At 56.9% G+C, this 21,689-nt stretch overlaps 2 protein-coding genes and 1 long non-coding RNA gene across 5 annotated transcripts in view; 2 read left to right on the forward strand and 1 right to left on the reverse strand.

Moving 5' to 3' along the window:
- Positions 1–359: 359 nt before the first annotated feature.
- On the reverse strand, positions 360–3,373 carry PHETA1 (PH domain containing endocytic trafficking adaptor 1). Its single transcript, XM_064168782.1, has 2 exons — positions 2,783–3,373; positions 360–2,289 (listed from the first exon to the last, which is right to left on the reverse strand). The coding sequence occupies exon 2, from the start codon at positions 2,276–2,278 to the stop codon at positions 1,499–1,501; it is 780 nt and encodes a 259-aa protein (XP_064024852.1). The 5' UTR covers positions 2,279–2,289; positions 2,783–3,373; the 3' UTR covers positions 360–1,498.
- Positions 3,373–7,161, forward strand: LOC135188952 (uncharacterized). Its single transcript, XR_010307898.1, has 3 exons — positions 3,373–3,516; positions 5,975–6,103; positions 6,231–7,161. It is a non-coding gene; the product is annotated as an uncharacterized LOC135188952 (long non-coding RNA).
- Positions 7,162–7,209: 48 nt separating this feature from the next.
- Positions 7,210–21,689, forward strand: part of SH2B3 (SH2B adaptor protein 3) — a 32,397-nt gene continuing 17,917 nt past the window's right edge. The window contains exons 1-2 of one of the 3 annotated variants that reach the window (XM_064168779.1): positions 7,210–7,520; positions 16,887–17,678. In XM_064168779.1, coding sequence (XP_064024849.1) covers positions 16,914–17,678 — 765 coding nt within the window. In that variant the 5' untranslated portion in view covers positions 7,210–7,520; positions 16,887–16,913. Of the gene's footprint in view, positions 7,521–9,485; positions 9,555–15,135; positions 15,269–16,886; positions 17,679–21,689 lie in introns of those variants that run through there. The other 2 variants (XM_064168781.1, XM_064168780.1) reach the window with 2 other exon arrangements.

The raw sequence follows: 21,689 nt of genomic DNA on the forward strand, positions 1-21,689 counted from the left end.
CTGGGCTTCTTTGCCTGGCTGTTCAACTCATCACAGAGGGCAGAACCATACTGTCCTTGTCATAGGACCACCCTGGTGCCATGTGTCCTGGTGGCATCATCTCATGTCACATCATCTCATTCCAACACTTTCCATCCATCTCAACCCATCCCACCCATCTCATCTCATCCTACATCTGTGGGCAGATGCGGGGCTCCAGGGCACTACAAGACCCTGGCACTGACCATGTCCTACTCAGGCAACACAGATCCTGCCCAGTCCCATGGTCATGGTGGGGACAGGAGGCGGGGGAAAAGTGGAGGATTAATTCCCACCTGGGCCCCATCCTCAGGGACTTAAAGAGACACAAGAAGCAAGGCTGGGAAGGAATTTCTGAGACAACTTTTATTGCAGCAAAATCTTGTGCCTGTCCCAAGGGGGTAAAGGGAACTGGAGCTACCCAGCACAAACCTGGGCACCCTGACTGCTGCTCCCAGACCAGGCTGGGTCACCCCACCTCCAGGCCAGCAGCTTTAGTGTCCATACAGTCCATTAGGGAGACAAAAGAGAAACATCTGCATGAGACACCAGCTTTGCTCCGCTTCAGCACATGAATCATTCAACACCCTCTGCGCTGACGCACATGTTCCTGTTCCATGAGTGATGCTTCCCTTTTGTGAGACAGCCCAGGGATGATGCCCTCCCCAAAATATGTGCCCAGCAAGGTGCTGTCCATGGCCACTATGTTCCCCTCAGATCTGACCCTACCCAGCCTCAACAGATTGGCCACAAGTAATGTGAAATGCCCAGGTCTGGGTGCCACCAGTTCCAGGGACAGCCAGGGGCATGGTGCTACTGCTGTTAAGGAAGGGCTGTGCTTGCTGATACTTAATTTTCAAACCACATCCTACCAGAGCAGAGGGATCTGCAGAGCTTGGCTGACCTCAGCCAGTTGCTTGAGCCGGGCAGTGGAGAAAGAAGGTAGCAGGCTCCCTGGACGTGAAACACTCACTCAGGGGCTCAGGACAGTGAGATCTCATCCAAATCCTCATCCAAAAGCATTGTCAGTGCATGATTACAATGTGAGAGCATCAAGAGGCCCCACCAGATCCTGTGCAACGGTTGATTCTCAGGAGGCATAAGTCAGTGAGTAGTTTCTAGTTCATTTGCATTGGGTGGACCACCCTGCACCCATGCCCAGGTACAGATGGAGGGGTGCATCCCTTCAGGGAGCACCCATTGCCTGGCATGAGATGCCTGAGAGCCTAGAAACCCTGAGAGCTTGGTGGCTTCACATTTGGCTGACAATACATCGAGTCCAGCTGCCATGGATGCTGGGCTGGTGCTTTGCTGTCACAGAGCAGCACTAGTGCCCCTTGGTGGCACCATCAGCAGGTGTCCATCACCACCACAGACTAGGTTACACATCCTTGGGAGAGGAGTGAACCAGGGTGGCACCGAAGATGATCACCTCCTCCCTGCCACAAGTTGAAGTGGGTCACCACAGCTCAGCCATCTCTCAGGGTTGGGGACCGTGCTTCCTCTCCAGCCAGTTCTGCCGCAGCTGGGCCACCTCCCGTCCATACTGCTCATGGAGCTGGCAGAAGGTGGACAGGGTCTCTGCTCCAGATGCCCTACTGCTGCCCACCTCACTGCTTGATGCTCGCCTGCGTGGTGGCAGTGGTGGTGGCCGTGGGTTCCCTTCATCATCACACTCATTGCAGCCAGAAGTGTTGGGTGGCTGGCACACTCCCGGCGTGTTGTTCCACACTGCACAGCCATTCTCCTTTGGCAGAACAGCAGGCAGAGCCAGCAGGCGCTCTGGTGACTGTTCCAGCACTGAGGACTTCAGCTTCCAGGAGCCAGATGGCCCTTGGCAGCCCCCATATCCACTGGACAGCCCCCAGCGCATCTCCTCCAGCTGCTTCTCCAGCTCCCGCACCACGAGGCGCAGGTAGTCGAAGCTGGCTCGCGAGAGTGACTTCACCCACGACTCCATGGCAGCCTGGCTCTCGGCTGCCAGCACGTAGGTGCGACACTTGGCACCGCTGAAGCGGATGGCAAAGGCGAAATTCTCGGCCGAATCGCAGAGCTCCACGTTGCAGCCTTCCAGCACGATGACACCCACCGGCTCCCGGCTCTCCCGCTCCTCGAAGTAGAAGAGCATGTTGCCCTTCAGCACGAACCACCGCCGGTGGTATGCCGTGTGCCGCTCCCCACGCTTGTAGAGGAAGCCAGTGTTGTCAGCTGGGGAGTCACAGGTGGCGTAAAAGGCCAAGCTCCTCTCATTCAGCTTCATGGCTGCACACCCTGTGGGGACAAGAGAGTGCTCAGCCACCCACTAGCACCCCACAGATGGGTGTGCCTTAATTGCACAGTAATAAACTGTTGGCTTTTTGTTCCTGGCCTTGGCACCCAGGAAATGGAACGGGTGAATAAACATTCCCGTGACAACCAGGATAACCCTGCTCCCAGCCAAGGTACTGTGTCCAGGGGGAGCATCTGGCCTCTCTGGGGCACCCTAAGGAGGAGTTTTCCCACCTAGCTGAATGTTTTCCCACGGAGGAGCCCCACACAGAGCTTGCCACGCAGCACCTGGTGCAGGTGACCTTACCGCGGGCGCAGAGCTCTTCCTGCGTCGCGGTGCTCCTCCCCATGGCACGTCGGGAGGGTTCGTGGCCTGCGCTGCAGATGCGGCTGCTGCTCCAGAGAAGTGGCCATGAACCCTCTCACCCGGGCAAGGCCACCTCTCCCCTCGACCCCTAATCATCGGTGGCCTCACCATTCCAGGCTCTCCACCTACCTGCACTCCAGCACCAGTCTTCAGCATCAGTAACGTGAGGGTGGCTGTGGATGCTGTGGGGTCCAGGGGTGTAATGTGATCGTGGGTGCCAGCACCGTGATGTCTCCACCTCGGTCACTGGCTCCAGCACTGAAATGGCTCTGAGTTTGTCGGATCGCACCAGCCTGCGGAGCACAAGGACCCGCAATGGGCTTGGTATTTTCCTTCTCTCAGGGTTCAAGGAAATGAGACAGAGGCTCTGGGGGTGCCCAACGCCGGGGAGCAGCTCTCTTCCCTCTCCAGGCAGCAAGGGGACCTCTTAGGGGTCCCAAACGTCTTGGGGCGGTCGGGAGCGGAGGACTTCCCTCCTGGCCGCGGGCGGCCCCGCTCCGGCTTCGCTCAGCCCCGCTCGACCCCGCTCGGCTGCGGCGTCCTCCGGCTCCCGCTTCCCGCTCCTGACCCCGCTCCCGGTCCCGCTCCCGGTCCCGCTCCGGCCACCTTTGTCTGCTTCTCCCCGCAGCCCCGTCTTGGCCCGGCCCGGCCCCGCCAGGCGGAGCGCTGGTCCCGGCGGCTCCTCCTCTGCCACCGCCCATCAGCGCGGCCCGGCGGGGGAGGAACCTCTCCGGGGCTCGACCCCGCGGATGAAAGTCTGAGCTCGGCTCCAAACTCTCGGAGAGGCATAGCTCTGCGCACGGGGGCACAGCCCCGGACAGCGGCTGGAAGAGATGGGGGCATGATTCTCGGCGATGTGGAAGGTTTGGAGCGGTATGAGGGTCCAGGGATGTGGATTTATGGGGGGATTTCTGCATAGAGGTGTATGCAGGGATGTAGGTGTGGATGTGCGCAAGGATATACTCACAGATGGAGGTATGGATGTACATTGAATGTATGTGTGGATAGGCTGGATATTAGGAGGAAGTTCTTCACAGAGAGAGTGATTGGCATTGGAATGGGCTGCCCAGGGAGGTAGTGGAGTCACCATCCCTGAGGGTGCTCAGGAAAAGCATGGATGATGCACTTAGTGCTATGGTCTGGTTGATTGGACAAGGCTGGGTCCTAGGTTGGACTGGATGAGCTTGGAGGTCTCTTCCAACCTGGTTGATTCTATGTCCAACCATCAATCCAACACCAGCATGGCCATCAAACCATTTCCTGCAGTGCCATGTTTCTTAAATACCTGCAGCGATGGTGACCACACCATCTCCCTGGGCAGGCTGTTCTGATGTCTGACTACTCTTGCAGCAGAGAGAGTTCTTCTAATCTCCAATCTAAACCTTCCTTGACACAGCTTTAGGCCTTTTTCTCTAGTTGTATCACCTGATACTAGGGAAAAGAGACCAACCCCCTCCTCACTCCAATCTCCTTTTAGGGAGTTGTAAAGAGCAATGAGGTTTCTCCTCAGCCTCCTTTCTCCAAGATGAAGAACCCCAGATCCTTCAGATGCTCTTCATAAAATCTGTTCTCTAGACTCTTCACCAGCTTTCTTTGCCCTTCTCTGGACATGCTTCAGCAACTCAATGTTTTTCTTGCAGTGAGAGGTCCAAAACTATACACAGTATTTGAAGTGTGGCCTCACTTTGTATGCATGGATGTACATATGGGTGTGCACAAGGATGCACACATGAATGTATACACAGATGGACTCAGAGGTCTCTGCCTTAGGAGAGAGGGAAAGAAGGAGCTGAGGCAGGAGTCTTAAGTGGCCTGGGTGGGTGTCTGGGGGAACACGACAGTTGGCATAAGGAGCTAGAAAGCAGGGAGCTATTAGCTGGGTGGTGGAGCTGCTGGGTGTTGTGCAACCACATGGGCAAAGATCACAGCCCCCTAATTCTTTCCTGACCCCAAACATCATGTGGCACTTGAGACACCATTGCACTCTCAGCCAGGTGGCCAACACTTGCCCCAGCTGAGCCAGGGGTGAGCGGGTCTGTCACTGCTCAGCACTGTGGCCAGGGATGGAGTTCTCCGTGCTAGTACCCATGTCCCAGGGCAGCCATAAAATGTTCATCTGGGAGAAGTGTCCAGGCTGACTTCTGCTCCTGCCTGGCTGTCCACACTGAAAACCTCACCAAGCCAAGGACCCCCTCTGTCCTCCTCAGTCCCAGTAACCATGAGTGTCAAGGATTTGCTCTCCTTATCACTGCCCCTTTCCTCCAGTTGGTTTGTTCCCCACTCACCTGCACAGTGGTGTGTGTATTTTAGCCAACAAGCTACTTGTGCTCATTTGCAGGCTCTTCACTAAGAATCCAGATGTTGGTGACCCCCAACCATGGTCACCCCTACCCACAGCTCATTGTCTTAATTGCTTTCCCTCCCGTAGATGTCCTCGCTGCCCTTACATGGCTGCTTGGGACTTTGCAATCTTCTGCTTGTGGCTGTGGTTTTGGGTTCACCAAGAGTTTTCCCTATCACCTGCACAACTTTCTCTTTCAGACCTTAAAAAGATATTTAAATCAGCACAACCCCTCTGAGATTAATCTTCCCTCCTGAGACGAGAAAGCTCTGTTCAAGGCTGCAGGTGGGAAGTCTCAGGCCTCTCTGCACTGCTCATCTCCCCTCCTTGCTGAGAGGTGCCCTTTCACACGGCAAGATTAGGAGACGGAAGGTTGGAGGGGAAAAGAAATATCTTCATTAGTGCAGCTGAGAGAACTGAAAACAGGTGCTGAGCTTTCAGCTTTGCCTTCTCTTGGTGGAACTCACCCCCCCGGCTGCTTCTTCCAGCCCCATCAGCTGCCTTAGCCGGCGTCATTAGAATCACAGAATCACTTTGGTTGGAAGAGATGTTTCAGATCATCAGGTCCAACCATTAACTCAGCACTGCAAAGTACCACTAAATGATGTTCCTCAGCACCACATCAATATCTCCTTTAAAGCTCTCCAGAGATGGGGACTCCACCACTTCCTTGGATGTCCCCATTGCTCTTCTACTGAAACTGCTTCCCAGGAAGCCCTTCAAAAGCTGCTCTGGAGAATCATCCCAATTCCTCAAAAACCACCAGCAAAATACCCCATGGTGTTTTTGCTTCCTGTTGGGTCTCCCCTGGGAGAGTCATGCATTGCTGCGCTGGCTCCAGCACTTCCCCTTCTGAGCAGACCCTGTGCTGTTCCCTGTGCTGTTCCCCTCAGTGAGGAGCCCATAGCCTGTGCCTCAGTTTCCTCTGTCAGGTCTTGCTGGGAAAGATGGGAAAATTAATTCTCACGCTGCACTTGCAGGGAAAAGGGAGAGGTAAAGGGGCCTGAAAGGAGGCGAGGGGCTGCCGAATGCCATCTGGGATGTGGGCTACCCTTGGCCTCTGCTTCCTGCTGCTCTCATGACTGGTGACTGCTCGACAGCTCAGAGAGGTGAGTCTGGCAGCTCTGAGTCACCATCAGTGCTCAGCAGGGAACTCTTGCAAACAGGGGGGGTGATGAGGGAAGTGGGATACCAAGGGGCTGCTGAATGCCTGGTCCTGTCTGTGTCTCTGGCCAGCACGGGGAAGAGGTGAATGAGAGTCTTCATCATGACCATCTGCAAATGGTCCTTTGGGATTCCAAACGGCCCCAGAACTGGGTTGAAGGCGAACAAATTTTGGCCATCCAGAATCTCTGGTGTGGACCTGACACGACCCTCCACGGTACATTTTTGGGGTCTCACACCGGGCCCAAGCAAGATTCACCGTCCCACACAGGCGTCTGTCCTGGTAGCCGCAGGGGTCGAGAACTGGGCTGCCCCCGGGTTCCCGCACCCTGCTGCCTAGGCAGGCGGGCCGGAGAGCCGGAGGAGGGATGCAGTGCGGCAGGAGCCCGGGAGAGGGCGGCTGGAGCCTAACCACGGAGCGCCCGGCACGGTGAGGCTGCGGCGCAGTAGTCCGTGGGGCACTCCGCTCTTCACCACCCTGCCCATCACCGCCCTGCCCATCGCTACCCAGCCCATCACCACTCTGATCATCACCAACTTGTCCATCACCAACCTGCCCATCAGCCCCGTATCCATCACCACCCAGCCATCACCAATCTGCCCATCATCACAGGGCCCATTATAATCCTGGCCACCATCGCTCCGTAGCCATCCTGCCCCTGCCTGCCAAGCCCTCTGAAGGGCCACAAACGGAGATTTTTAGGGGCATTGCAAAGTTCAGCACAGACCTCCACAGCCGAGCAGCACCAGCTGTTACCCTCAGATTTCCCCTGGGCAGAGCCGGGGGAGCTTCATCTCAGTGTGGGATAGCAGAGGTCACCCACAGCCCAGCACATCCCACTCTGAGAACTGCAGATATGCCACTTCCAAACCACCCTATGCGTCCTGAAAATGCAGCGTGTGGGAATTGAAGAGCGAAGCGGGAAGGACGTTTGGAAGCAGGAGAAGAAAGCAGCAATGGTTAAAAGCTGAGGCCGGTGCAGAGCGGAAGGGAAGCGATGCGGGGGGGGGGGGGGGGGGGGGGGGAGGCTGTGCGTGTACAAGGGCATCTGCGCAGCGCTGCATAAACAAACAGAAAAAGCAGAAGTCAGTGGTAGTGAATTAGCAGTTGGGGGCTGTAGAAAATCCATACAGGAAGCAAAACAAAAGAGAAATCTCAGGCCACGGGGGCTGACGGTGCTGAGAGGGCGGTTTTGAAACAGATGGGGCTCAGAAAGAAACGTGTGTGCTAGCTGGGAGCTGGGACAGCCCAGAGCAGGCATCCACCGCTCGTCCCCGCTCACAAAAAAAAAAAAAGAGAGAGCCAGAAGGTGCAATTATGCATAAAGCAACGACGGGAGGAATTAAAAAGCAGCTTTTAAGGTAAGATTTCATCATGTTGGCTGCTGCTGGACACTTCCCTGTGGGGTCTGGGGAGGCCTGGCTGATTGCGGAGTTACCGGGAGACTCCCGAAGCAGGTGATGCCCAGGGGGAGAGTGGAGTTATAGCCCTGTTGGAAAGCTCAAATCTGGTCCATAGAGGGGTCAGTAGGGCTGTGTCCACACCAGGGCTGTTCTTTGAGCATGGCCAGTCCTAGGGCACAGCAAGAGCATGGAGTTCTGGATTGTTTTTCCTCATCAGAAGGGGATGGATTGGGTATGGATGGGGAGAGTCACTGGGGTGTATTTTAAAGCATCCCCAAGGCTGGAGCCCACTGGTGGTGGCACACAGATGTCTCTTTACAAACAGCTCAGAGTACCTCAGCCCTCTCTCCAAGGGCAAAAATCCCGCAGCTTCCACATTCCCAAGACCCACAGATCGATGGTGTGGTGTCTGTAAAATCCCAGCTGCCACTTCCCTGAGTTTCCTCAGGCTTGGTGTGCTGGGCAAGTGCCAGCCCCGAGCAGGGCTCCTCTGCCACAGTGCTTGCATGCCCAATGTGAGTGGCACCTGTGGGAGTGGGTGTGTTTCTCTGTGGGTCAAGAAGACTCCTCTCCATCCCCAGCACTGCTGTTGCTCTGGGAGGATGAGGCCCTGAAGGAGCTTTGGGGCAGCTGGTCACACGGGTGGGAGGCGCTGGTGGGTCAGATGTGAGGGTACAGACCCCAGACCAGCCTTTTCCTGGAAATATGGGCAATGAAAGTTCGTTGTCCTCCCATTTCCCATGGCTTGCAGAGTGGGCAGCTACAGCTCTGTGTGGTGACCCTGATCTCCTAGAATGGGATGGCAGAAGGATGGCAGGAGGATGGCTGAGCCTAGCCTGTGTACACCTACCCCAGTCCCCAGCCCTTCTTGGGACTGGAGGGACACTGTGACCGCTCTGTCACCTCTGAAGCCCTCGCCCACGGTGTGGAACAGCTGCGGGCCCTGTGGCCTGATCTGCTCCCATTGGGCGTGGGCAGTGCCCCGCGGTGCCTTTTGCAGCAAAACAATTTGCTTGACCAAAAGGCAAAGAAAAATGATGAGAAATGGGGTTTGAGATGGCGTCTTGCCTGCTGCCACCACCGCAGAGGTCCCTTGGGTCCCAGCCCGTGCTGCTGTGGGAGGACGTGGCTGGGCAGGAACAGGAAAGCGGGGTGTTTTCCTGCACACACCCCTCCCGAACCCCCGGGCGACCCCACGTCCTACGCCCGAGCTCACTCCCGAACCCCGGGGGGCAGGGGCCGGACTGGGGTCGAGGCAGAGGGTCCAGGTAAAAGTGAAAGAAAAGAACGGTAGAAGTCGTAACAACTGAAAACCCAACCAAAAGAAGTAGAAGTCATCATATAAATATCCCCACACCGCTACGAGCGCAGCCGGGCTGTTTATGCCGCTGCCTCCGCGGGCGCGGATGCGATAAGATAAAAGGCACCGGCGAGGGAGGGGCTGTGCGGAGCGGTGCGCACTCGCGGAGCTGCCAGTGGAGCCCAGGCGGCCGAAGTGGCGAACAGGCAGGCAGACGGACGGACGGACGGACAGACAGAGACGGACAGACACACAGGCAGCACGGTTCCCTCCACTCCGCCCCCGCGTAGCCTCCACCCTCGGCCGCGCCGTCCCCGTTTTACATAACCCGTCCCAAGGCCCGGGGGTCCGCGCTCCGCGGCTCCGCTCGGCGGAAATGCGGAGCCGCCTGCCCCGGTTTCCTGCTTGAGCCAGAGCCGTGCTGAGCCTGTGCCGGGCTGATTCGAGCCGTGCCGAGCCCCTTCCGAGCCGTGCTGTGCCCTCTCCGAGCCGTTCCGAGCCGTGCTGTGTCCGCTCCGAGCCGTTCCGAGCCGTGCTGTGTTCGCTCCGAGCCGTGCTGTGTCCGCTCCGAGCCGATCCGAGCCGTGCTGTGTCCGCTCCGAGCCGGTCCGAGCCGTGCGCCCCGTTGCGTCCCCGGGCGCTCCGCCGCGCTCCACCATGGGCGAAAGGCAACCAGACGCCTTCTCCTGCAGGTAACGGCGTTAACGGGACCGAGCCGGGCTGAACCGGGACGGGTTGTTCCCAGGAAGCGGCCGCGGCAAAGCGAAAGTGGCGACGGCGGTGGCGGGGACCGGGCGGGCGTGGGTAGGGAGCGCGGTGGTGGTAGCTCCGGCTGCAGCTCCCGGAGCTTCCCCGGGAGCACCTCTGGGCCCCGCGGGCGTGAATCCTCTGCACTCGCGGAGCCCCAGCGTGATCCCTCTGCTCTGCCAAAGCCTGACTGTCGGACCTCTGCCCACCCCATTGCACCCCTTGTCTGCTGCGGGTGCGCTTTTATCCTCCTGTGGTCGTTCCTTCTGCTGGGCTCCTCAGTACTCCCAACACACCTTTCCCGTTGGACACTGCTATACCAGTGTCCTGGACCTGTCCTGTCCCAGTCCCAAGGACCACCATCTTTTGAGCACCCCTTCACCCGAGAGCACCTTGTCCCTATCAAGACTCCCCTATCTCTCACCCCTCTATCCTGGGGACTTCTGCTCCAAGGGTGCACAATGCTCTGAACCAGCCCTGCCCCTTTCTTCCACCTGCCCCCAGATCCCTGCATTCCCTACTATGGGAATTCCCTACCTATGAAGGGTACAGAACCTTGTGGGGTGATGCCCACCTGCCCCAGCCACCCTTGTGTAATGCTTCCCTGCCTGTGAGAGCTACACTCTGCCTGCCCCCTTGCTACCCTCTTCCCCCCTTGCTTCCCCATCCCCATGCCCTCTGCAAGTGCCAGGCAGAGGTGCCAGGCAGAGCTTGCCAAGCAGCTCTTCTGGCTTTCTGCTCCCTGCAGACTTTGTTGGCTCATAAGCTCTGCCTGGCTTGGCAGGAGCAAGGGTGCCAAACACAAGGCCATTGCACTGGCGGCCAGCGTCCCCGCAGCCTCCCTGTGCCCTCCTGGCATGCCCATCCTGCTCATGCCAAGCCCCAGTGGGGTGACCCACAGAGAACCAGGACCCGCTGGCTCTGACAGTGGCAGTAGCATTGGACGCTGGTGCCCTGGGCTGGGATTTACTGCCAAGGAAACGGGAGAGTTGTCGAGCTGCCATTTTGGTATTGCTGTTGCAAATGGATTCTAGATGGGTTGGAGTTGAGAGCTGGTGGCCTAGGGGCTTCTGGGGTTGCTGGGCTTAGGTAGGAAGAGCAGCTGGTGGAAGAGGCAGCCAGTGCGGGCACCTGGCACTGCATCTTGTCACATGGCCCCACCTGCTGTTGGCCTTTGCTGGCAGGTTATGGGATGGGAGTTTAAAGGCCTGTGACATTACTGGCAGGTTTCGCTTTGACTTGTCTGGGACTAGAGCAACACCTTGGGTTGCTTTTTAACTTGCTTTGAGCTCAGGAGAGCTTTGACCTGTTGTTCTCCCCACCCCCAAAAGTACCTTTATTTTCTCCTCCACATTTATGTGTTTATTGCCTTGGAAAAGATCTGGGCTGGTTTTACCAGAGCCTACTGAGCAGTGGGGCTGCAGTGTATATAGCACAGGACAGACTGAGATTCAAGTGCTGGCAGCTTTCGAAGGGTCTCATATCCTCCTCACCCAGAGCAAGCCCTCCCCACGGGGATGCCAGGGATTGATCCTGGTGCTACCAAGACATCGTGACAAATCCCAGCGAGTGAGACAAAGTGAAACTGCAAGCGTTGGTGCTGGTGGAGTTTGTGGTCCTGCCAGCGCTGCTGCGGCTCGGTGAGGAGGAAGGGCCCAATCCAGCCCTGGGGGTACTACTCTCGAGGGGAGGGAGAGCCAGGCTGGTGAGGAGCTGAGCTGCTGGCTGCTTCCCTCTGTCCCCATGGGTGATGCTGGGGACCCTCATCCAGCTGCTCCCCTGGGAGCACTCCCTGCCCCCAGCTTCTCCCACACCTACAGTGCAGCAATTCATTTCATGCAACAAAACAAACCCTGTTGCAAGAGGCCACGCCTCTGCCAGACTCTTTGCTGCAGACAGTGGGTGTAAGGAGAGGGTGATGGTGTACACTGGGCTGCAGGGTGCCAGACGCCGTGGTGGTGGGTGCTTGGGTCAGTGGGAGCAGCCAGAGGGTTTCCGGGGAGCTGGGCTGGCCAGAGACTGTCGAGATGGTGATTTCCTGTGGGCTATGCCAGCTTGGAGCTTGTGTTTGGTCAGAGGTGGGTTTGGGATGGACTGTTTCCATTCCACCTCTCCCAGTGGGGCTGTCAGGGGAAGCCAAATGGGTGAATTTCCCCTGGATTTGAAGTGCCATAATATCAGCCATGTCCCCAAGGGCTGCAGTGCTGCTCAGCTCTCTCGGGGGCCGTAGATTGAGGCCAGGTCTGGCCTTTAACACAGCAAGCTGTGTGGTGTCAGGTAGTGAAATGAGAGGTATGTGTATGCCTGGTGAGAAAGTGGGGACAGGAGAGCAAATCAGGCCTCCCAAACCTCTGACTTTTAACCCAGTTTCCTAGGAGCACCCAGCCTGTGTGGGCGATCTCTCCAACCTGCTCCTCTTGCTTTAAAATTTGTCAGTTTGGTTCAGCCAAAGGCAGGAGAGAGGGGGACACAGAGAGAGAGAGAGAAGATCCTGAGACACCCTGGGGTCCTCCAGCTTGTGTGGAGTCAGCTGGTGAGTCACAGGGAGTGATGGTTCTGGGCCATCACCCTCTACAAGCTCCCAAAGAATCCACACCATTGCAGGGGTGATGCTTCCACAGGGAAGAGCAGGATGGTGCTGGGCAGTTTCTGCTGTGGGCTGTGCTGTGCTCAGCTGGTTTGTAGTGCTGCTGTGAGTATGTGAGTGCTGGGCTGTTTTCAGCGGTGGGGGCTTTGCTCTTCTTGTCCCCTGTGGAGTTCCCAAGCTGCGTTGGCTGTCGGCTGGGGGTTTCTCTTCTGCTCAGAGGTAAATCAGCAATATTTACCCTGCTGGTGGAAGTGGGCTGCTGGGAGGAAGAGGAGTCTCAGATAAAGCGCACCAGCCCCTCCTGCCTTGCTGAGCAGCTGCATCTTCAAATAGCTGCCTCGTTTGTCCCTTTCTGTGCTCTCAACCCAGGGTCGCATCTAGCCAGTCCTCCAGCGCCCTCCACCCTGGTCCTTGAAGCATCACAATACAGAGAAGGGCTGCACCAGCACAATTCTAGGGGGGTGCTCTGCACCACCGAGCCCTCATGAGCTCATCTTTGGCAGACCAGATACCCCTGAGGACCCACATTCCCTATGGGACCAGCATCCTCTTGAACCCCCTGGGGACCTGCATCCCTCCCAAATCCCTTGGGGGCCCACATCCCTCTAGGGATGCTGCACCCCCCTGAGCCCCCCAAGCACCGGATGCTCTCCCATTGAAAAGTGCTGTTCATTGTAACTCGGCCTTTTATAGCCGCCTGGCGCGGGCTGCGGGGCCGTGCCAAGAAAGGCTGCTGCCGGCTCAGAATAGCTCTTTTCATGGAGGACATCCTGGGAAGGAACAATGTTCCTGCTCTTGGGATTGTGGGAACTTTGTATTTCTGCCATTTGGGAAGCAAGGAGAGCTGTGGGGCCGGCAAGGGCATCTCCCAGCCCCTCATTTTGCTCCCTTCTCAAAATAGTCCGGGGGGGAGGGTGGGGGGTGTGTGTGTGACTTTTGAAGGAGTCCTTTTCACCTCAGAAGGAGCTGAAAAATGCCAGAGGCTGCTTTTGCTCGGGTTGGGGCACAGTTGTTTCTGGGAAAGGCAGCACAGAAGTCAAATTTCCTATTTGCACTGCTGCCATGCGTTGCCCTGGCGCGGGGGAGCCGTGGCGAGGAGCTGGGGCTGGTTTCATTTTCGGATCGCAGCACACTGGCCCTGCTGCACATGCTCCGGGGCTGGCCCCGGCGGTGCACGCACAGCAGGAGCAGGACACAGGGCACGCAGCTCTGTGACATGGTCTCTGCTCATGGCGCTTCCCTTCAAGGCTGGATTTGCAGTGCTGGGTGCTGGAGGGGCCCCATCCTGTGCAGCCACAGCCTTCACATGTGTGGATGTTGTGTGTTGGGAGGGTGGTGGGATGGGTCCTGCACCTCCTGCGTGGCAAGGCTGGCTCTGAACCGCTCATCCATCAGGAGAGGATGGAAGAGCTGCAGTGCTGCCTCCCAGCATTGCCAACTAATTAATTTACTGGGATTTTGTCTACCACAGAGGCAAAAATAATGCATTGCTGGATCCAACTCATGGCTTACCATCCCAGCTGGTGCCAGCACCTGCTGCCACCATGACACTCACCACATTGGGCAAGAGTTTAATGAGTTCTCCTGGGGGTGGCTCGGCTGCAGGGCTGGATCCTGCACAAGCCAGGGCTTGCCATCCTAGCCCGCATCAAAGCCAGCCTGTGGCTGGTCCATCCCATCCTGCTCTTCCTCAAGCTCCTGACCCAGCACCCTAAAACAACCCCAGCACCCTCACACCAGCCCTGAGATGGGGGTGGGCTGACTGATATACAGCTCTTCCAGCAGCCACAGGGGATGTTAGCCCCCTATCCCAACTAGCCCATAGTGTGTCCAATCCTGAATTTGCCATTCCATGCAAATCAAAACAATTGACTGTCGTTGCAAGACCTTTGGCTCAGTGCTGACCCACAGGATGGCTGGGAGCCCCTTGTAGGACTGTTGAGAGTAAGGAATGTGGATGTAATCTCTGCGTTAAAGCCATTGGCTGCTTAATTCTGGTTTTGTGGAACACCATGGAGTGGAAGCCCACCTGGCAGCCGACTCTTGCAACCCTATGGCTTGTTCCTCCTGAAACCCAGGGCTGGATGGAGGAGTAGGATGCTGCTGCAGGAGCTCAAATGTAGATTCAGCCAAGATAGTTGGGATACCCTTTCCACATGGGAAGCATGCTTAGTGGGAGTAGGGAGGATGGCATCATGGTTTGTGCTGGTGCCGGCAGGAGGAAGCGCTGGAGGTGGATCTCACATCACCCTATCACCCGGAAAAAGCATGTTGCTACTGAAGACAGCCTCTGGCTGCCTCCCACCACATGGTATAGGTGAAGCTCGGTGTTTCCCATGCCGTAAACTTCTCCCAGAGCTGGTGTGGAGCAAGCCTGAAAACTCGGAGGGTGATTTTCAAGTCTCGGGTGGCTCTCTAGGCTGTCAGGAGATTCCCATGTGGACATCCTGCTTCCCTCTGCATTTTGGGGGAGCATCTTGCTGAGTGTGCCGGCAGCACTGGTGGCCGCAGCGGCGATTCCTGGGTGCCGGGAGGAAGCGGAGTGCAGCCGGAGGATGCTGAGTCACAGGCAGGCTGGCGGCACTGATAGACGCGGCCACACTTGGGGGCCCTGTTGGGGGTTCAGCCGGGCCATGGCCGGGCGCACGCCCGGCACCGCCGCACCATCGGCTGTCCCCAAGCCTTGGGTGGCTCTTCTAAGAAGTCGGGGCTGGTGGGGGACAGATAACATCTGCCCTTGCCTTGAAACTTTGCAGGACGTGCTGGGAAGGGCTGCGGGTGGGCAGAGATAGAGCTCCGCTTCCCGGTGTTATCGCCGCTGCGGCTGCAAACAAGCTCTGCCGTGCCGGCATGCCCCACGTCACCTGGCTCGCTTCCTCCCAGCCTCTTTGTCTTTTTTTCTCCAGTTTTGCCTCCCCCCAACCAAATACAATCACTTTTCCTCCCTGCCCCAGCCAGAGGCGGCCGGAGTTTTGGGGAGGTGGTGGTGCCTGTGCCAGCATGGCAGGATCCGGAGGGGCTGGCCAATGTTTCCTGCCCAAGCAGAGTGCACGGCCCCGATAAGTGCAGCAGGCGAGTAGGAGGCTGGGCGGTAAGCAGCGTGGGGTAGCCGGGCTGGCCGTGGGGAACGCTGCTGCCAAGCATGCCAGGATGGCTGAGTGTCAGCCGGCCATGGGTGCTGCCAGATTGTCCTGGCAGCAAAATCTGCTGAGGGAAGAGATATGGTTTGGTTTGGCAGAGCCCAGTGGGTCCCACAGAGCATATCCCTGGGCATGCACTCGTCCCTGTGTGTGCCGGCAGCAGGGCTGTGTTTCCCCAGGCCAGTGGGGCCACATGGATCTAGCAGGCAAGGCAGCTCCATCCTTGGATTTCTGCAGCTTTTCATGTCATTTCCTCCCCGCCCGCCCCCGCTCCAGCTTTATCAGCTCTGTTGAAATAGGTCCCTGGAGGGAAACCCATCGGCGCAGCGAAGGCTTGGCAGGAGGAGAGCGGATGCGGCTTGGCCGGGTGTCCCCGCGGGGCGTTGGGCAGCTGGTGGCAGCTGTGCTGGCAGGAAGCCGTGCAGACACCCACCCTGCACCAGGACCTGCCTGCCTCCCCCACCCCCCACCCCTCGCCAGGTGGGGAAACTGAGGCATGGTCCTGCCAGGTGCAGATGCGGATGAGGAGAGCTGAGGCATCTTGCATGACCACTGCTGTTGCTGGATGGTGGGTGGTGAGCTGTAGGCGTGTTTCTCATTGGGCAGCTGAGAAGCAGCAGTGTGACCCTCTGCTCTGTTCCAGTGAGTGAAGTGGCTTTGATTACGGTGTGCCCTGAGCTGCTTGCCCTGTGGGTGCCCTGCTAGGTCCCTGGGTCAGGGAAACCCCCAGTAATGGCCCAGGGTGGGGACAAAGGGCTGGAGAACAGATCTGAGGAGAAGGACTAGGGGATACTGGTGGCTAAAAAACTGGACATGAGCTGGCACTGTGTACTTACAGCCCAGAGCCAACTCTGTCCTGGTCTGATCCCTAGCAATGTGGGCAGCAGTTGGAGGGAGAGGATCCTGTCCATCTGTTCTGCTGAGACCCCATCTGCAGTGCTGGGGCCAGCTCTGGAGTCTTCAGTACAGCATTGAAAGGAACCTGTTGGATTGGGCCAGAGGAGGCCACAGCAATGATGGGAGGGCTGGAAGCCCTCTGCTGGGAGGCCAGGCTGAGAGAGCTGGGGTTGTTGAGCCTGGAGAAGAGGAGGATCCAGAAGACCTTATGATGGCCTTTCAGTGCTTAAAGAGGATGATCAGAAAGCTGGAGACAGACTTTTGAACAGGGTCTGTTGTAACAAGACAAGGGGTGATGGTTTGAACTAAAAGAGGGGGAGATGCAGACTGGAGAGAAGGGAGAAATGTTTGACACTGAGGGTGGCCAGACCCTGGTCCAGGTCGCCCAGAGCAGTGGTAGATATCCCAAACCCAGAATCATTACAGGTCAGGTTGTTTGGGACTTTGAGCAACCTGCTCTAGTTGCAGATGTCCCTGCTGACTGCATAAAGGTGGGACTAGATGGCTTTGGAAGATCACTTCCAACTGAAACCACACCACAGTTCTATGGTCCTGCACATCTGGAGCAGCTTGCAGCTGCACTGGCCAGGGTGATGGGGAGGTGCCCGAGTGTCAGAGCCAACTTGACACCACCAATGTTCTCTGTCTTGCAGCGCGGCCACCTTGCTGGAGCCACGGCAATGAATGGGCACGCTCTGCCAGCCGGCACGCCAGCGCATCCCCGGGGCTGGCATGAGTTCTGCGAGCTGCACGCCATCAGCACCGCCAAGGAGCTGGCGCGGCACTACCTGCGCTTCGCCACCGAGCACCCGCACCATGACCTCCTGGCCGCAGAGAACTTCTCGATGCAGTTCACTGACCTCTTCCAGCAGTACTTCTGCCATGAGGTGAAGGAGGGCTTTGCCATGAGCCAGCTCCGCATCCTGCCCGCCGGCCCGGCGCGGGATTACCGGGAGACGCACCGGCAGCACATGGATGCCTCCTTGGGCACGGTGTCCACCAAAGCTGAGATGGAGCCGGGTACCCGCCCTGAGCAGCCTAGCCGAGCCCCTGAGGCCACCCCAACAGGGCTGCGCAAGTCCTGGAGCTCAGAGGAACTGGTGGGGCCGGCACGGCGACCGTTCTCACTCAGCCAACTGCGCAGGAGCTGGCGCAGCCTCTTCCGACGCCGATCCTCGGATGCTCTCCCCGGGGATGGGGATGGGGACGGGGAGGTGGCACCAGAGGCAGCTCTTAAGCCAGGACTGGGCAAGCGCATCCTGCCGTGGGGGCTATCGCGGGAGCAGCCCCCTGAGATGCGCAAGGAGGGGATGCTCAAGTATGGGCTGTTGGATGAGACCTCCTTGGACAGCGGGACACGCTGGCAGCGCTGCCGCCTGGTGCTGCGGCGAGCGGGGACACCTGACAGCGAGGAATACGTGCTGGAGCTCTTCGACCCTCCCAAGGTAAGGACCTGCTGGTTCTTGCCCCTTTTGGCCAGGCGATGCTGTGGATCACTTGGCAGTGGGTTGGGGATGATGCTAGGGTTGGTCATTCAAGAATGAGTGGGGCCATAGTGCGTCCCTGATCACAGAGGTTTCTCACCTCGTAGTGTCTGGGCACTGGGACAAATCCCAGGTGAGTTTGCTGTGCTACTGCTGTCCTTCCACTGCAGCTATACAAGGCTGCACCCTATTGGATTAAGACTTCTGAGTAGGAGAGCTGTGCCACTGAGGTGTGCTCATCTCTTGGGGGTGAAAGATGCTGTGACCACGTGCCAAAGGCAATGTACGGGGGAATTACTGCAACCAGTTAAGATGCAATTGCTTTTCTTCCTGCTGGGACCCTAAACCTGTGGTTTCCAGCTGGAAGCACAGCACCTGCCTTGTGAGCTGAGGCTAGAGCTTGGTGACCTCCCACTCCTTCCCAAACCCAACAGATCTGTTCCAGCAAGGTTGGGGGTCACTGGGTCAGGATAGAGCCTGGTGGCCTCCATCCCACTCATCCCCAGCCCTATGAACCCGTCTCAGCAAGTTTGGGGGTCACTGGGTCAGGATAGAGCCTGGTGGCCTCCATCCCAGCAAGGCAAGAATGCTCCAAATCTGGTGACCCCCCCAAATTCACCGTGTCCCCAGTGTGGCATGGCCTCAGCAGCCAGGATATCTGCTTGTCTGAACAAGTCATGAAAGGGAAAATAAGAATTAAAACTGTGCTGCCTTCTGCTCCCCGTGGGGCCTCTAAGGGAGCTGAATTTTACTTTTGTGGCTGAAAATTTAGATCTCGGTTACCCTGGGGAGCTCCCTGTGGTGCTCAGCCCGGGCTGGAGCGGAGATGATGCAGGATGTGAGTGAGCTGGGGAGCGATGCGGGGGTAGGGGGTGGGGAGCTGGGGTGTTTAATCTTTAAAAAGACAGTTCCTCCACATGGCAGGTCTTACACAGGCCTGATGGGCTGAGTTTTCTCTTCTCCCTTTTTTTTTTGTGTGTGCTTGTTTAACTTTGATGACTTAGCTTGTGCTTTGTAAGGAAGAAGCCCTGAGTAGAGCCTTTGAGCTGCCTTTGCTGCTCAACGCAGCCCTGGGGCCAGGGAGCAGCTGACCAAATTCCTGCTATTTCTGTCAAACAAGCCCAATATTAAATATTATTTTAAAAAAAAATCCCAGAAGCACCACCAAAATTGTGCAATCTGAAAGTAAAAGCAAGTTTTGTTCTGTCGGGTCAGGGGTGGCAGTTTTCTGTCCCTGTGGGAGTGTGTGTCCCCATCCCGGGGCACAGGGAGGTCTGGCTCCTATTGGCATTGCTTGGGTGGTTCTTGAAGGGTGCTCTCAGCAGCTGGGCAGCAGCCCTTGGTGCGTGGTGCAGACCCCAGTCACCTAGATGACACTGGGCATGGCACTTGGGGACATGGTTTAATGGCCATGGTGGGCCTAGGTCTGTGGTTGGACTTGGTGATCTTAGAGGTCTTTTCCAACTGACACAATTCTGTGTTGGACCTTGCCAGAGGGAACAGCCTGGTGGGGAGAGGGTGTTGGGCTGTTGCCGGTTCAGGCTCTGCTGCCAGATTTGCTGTGGGCTTTGCTCCTCCTCATCCTCACTGGCTGCCGCCCAGACTTGTCCTCAGTGCTTTCCAAGAGCCAAAAACAAAAGTGAAGCAAGGGGATGCCCTCCCAGAGGCTGTTTGCTCATGAGCACGGGGGGACTTGGGCAGCTGGGGTCTAGCATACCCCTCTATGAGTACCCACCTGTGCCTCCCAGCCACGATCACACCAAGGCACCACCCATGGGTGTGTTATTCCCCCTGTACACATTTTGGCCACAATGCATTTGGCCATCTCCATGCTGAGTAGATCCTCTGGTGACCCAGCCCAGCTGTGGGGCAGAGCTGAGCCATCCTGCCTGCCAAGCCCATCCCCAGAAGAACTCTGGGCACAGCATGGGGAATAGAACCAGCACCCCACTGGTGCTTGCACATTGCAGCAGCACCCATGTGCCACAGGACGAGCGCCTGGCTGGGTCTGCACTGCATCCTGCCACCAGCACCTGCACACTCAGCTTCCCCCCCTTTTTTATTTCCTTTTTAAATTGATTTATTTTTGACCCATCCCTCCCCTGGGAAGCGAGCTCAGCACACAGCACATTCTTCCTCTCCCTGCAGCCCCTGCCCAGCTTTGGCCCACGGGAAGGAGGCATTTAAAAGGAGATATTTACTCAATTCACCCAGTTCTCTGCAGCTTTATTGCTTCCACTTTGCAACAAATCTTCATCCCATGAAGATTTCCCCATCACCATGAGGCCAGGCACCCTGTGGTCCCCCAGGACCCCAAGCTGGGGAGTTTCTCATCCAGGTCTGTGAAGAGGGGGATGTTCCTCACCGGAGTCTCCGGATTAAATTGCTTCCTGTGCAAATACTCTCAGGGTGGGTCTTTCCTTTCCAATTCACTGGGCTGAGGCCAGATCCTGCCTCGTTTGCAGCAGATTCCATCCAACTCCTTTCACAGTAACTGCAGCTGCATTCTGGGGGTGGTAGAAAACCTTGTACTGGGCTAGTGGGTCCTGTTCCCTGTACCCAGCAAGGGGACAGAGTCCAGAGTGGTGGGAAGAGAGCAGCCTTGTGGTGGAGTTTTGGTCTGTTTTAATTTAAAACAATAACAAAGGTTATTTGTTATTATAAATATGTTCAGCCTGGAGAAAAGAAAGCTCCAGGGAGACCTTCTGGTGGACTTCAGTGCTTAAATGGGCTGGTAAGAAAGCTGGGGACAGGCTTTTTGGCCAGGGTCTGTTGTGACAAGGACAAAGGGTGATGATTTAAACTAAAAGAGGTAGATAATGAGTGGAGAGAAGAAATGTTTTATACTGAGGGCCGTGAGACTGTGACCCAGGTTGCCCATAGAGGTGGGAGGTGCTCTATCTCTGGAAACATTCCAGATCAGGTCATCTGGGGCTCTGAACAACCTGCTCTAGTTGCAAATGTCCCTGATGAGTGCAGGGAGGTTGGACTAGATGCCCTTTAAAGGTCCATTCCAGTCTAACCCCCCTTCCCTCCACCCATGGGATACTCACAGAATTTTGCTGCTGCCTTTCACCCATGTCATGGATCTTTCTCTGATCTGAAGATGCTGTTGATCGTTGTGAAAGATGCATGCTTTCAAATAAGCAATGGTAAAAACACTCCCTGGGGACTTTGATCCCCAGCTGGTCTCAGGACCGTTAGGCTTGGTCACCCTTGAGGTGTCTCCAGGAGCACTCTCTTCTTCTCTCTTGTAATAGTACTTTGCAATTGAGAGTTCAACTCAGTCTCACAATGGAAAGGGTTGTCAAGCACCAGGCTGCCCAGGGCTGTGGTGGAGTCCCATTCCTGGAGGGATTTCAAAGCCATAGAGATGTGGTGCTGAGGGCCATGGTTTAGCAGTGACCTGGCAGTGCTGGGTTAATGGTTGGACTAGGTGATCCTAAAGGTCTCTTCAAACCTAAATGATTTTGTGGTTCTATCAAACCAAGCTCCCAGATATTCCACCCCTGCAACGACCTTGGAGAGGCAGAATACATGGGGAAAGGGAGGTGGCCCCACATGTGCCACACCATGCCTCAGTCACTGCCCCATCGGTTTGCCTTTGGCAGCTTTTATCTAATTTTAACTGCCCTGGTGAGCTCCAACAGGGCCTCTCCACCTAATCCCATAATGTGCCTGGCATCAAAGGGAGCAGGGCCTTTTGAAGGGTCCTAATCCCATTTACTGCTTGGGTGGTGAAGGGCTGAGTGCTGGCGAGCCATGCTGGAGCCACCAGCAGCCCCTGCCTGCCATGGACATCCCATTCCCCAGCGATGTGCTGGTCCCATGGGAGCATCAGCTGGATGGATGGGACTTCCCATGCTTGCAGCCACTGCTGGCTTGGTTTTGGCAGCACTCTTTCCTATCCTGAGTGCTGGAAAATTAATGTTGCACAGGTGGGATTTGGAGATACTTGGATTCAGAGACTGA

Source organism: Pogoniulus pusillus, chromosome 30 (assembly GCF_015220805.1).
Source record: "Pogoniulus pusillus isolate bPogPus1 chromosome 30, bPogPus1.pri, whole genome shotgun sequence".
Classification (NCBI taxonomy): Eukaryota; Metazoa; Chordata; class Aves; order Piciformes; family Lybiidae; genus Pogoniulus; species Pogoniulus pusillus.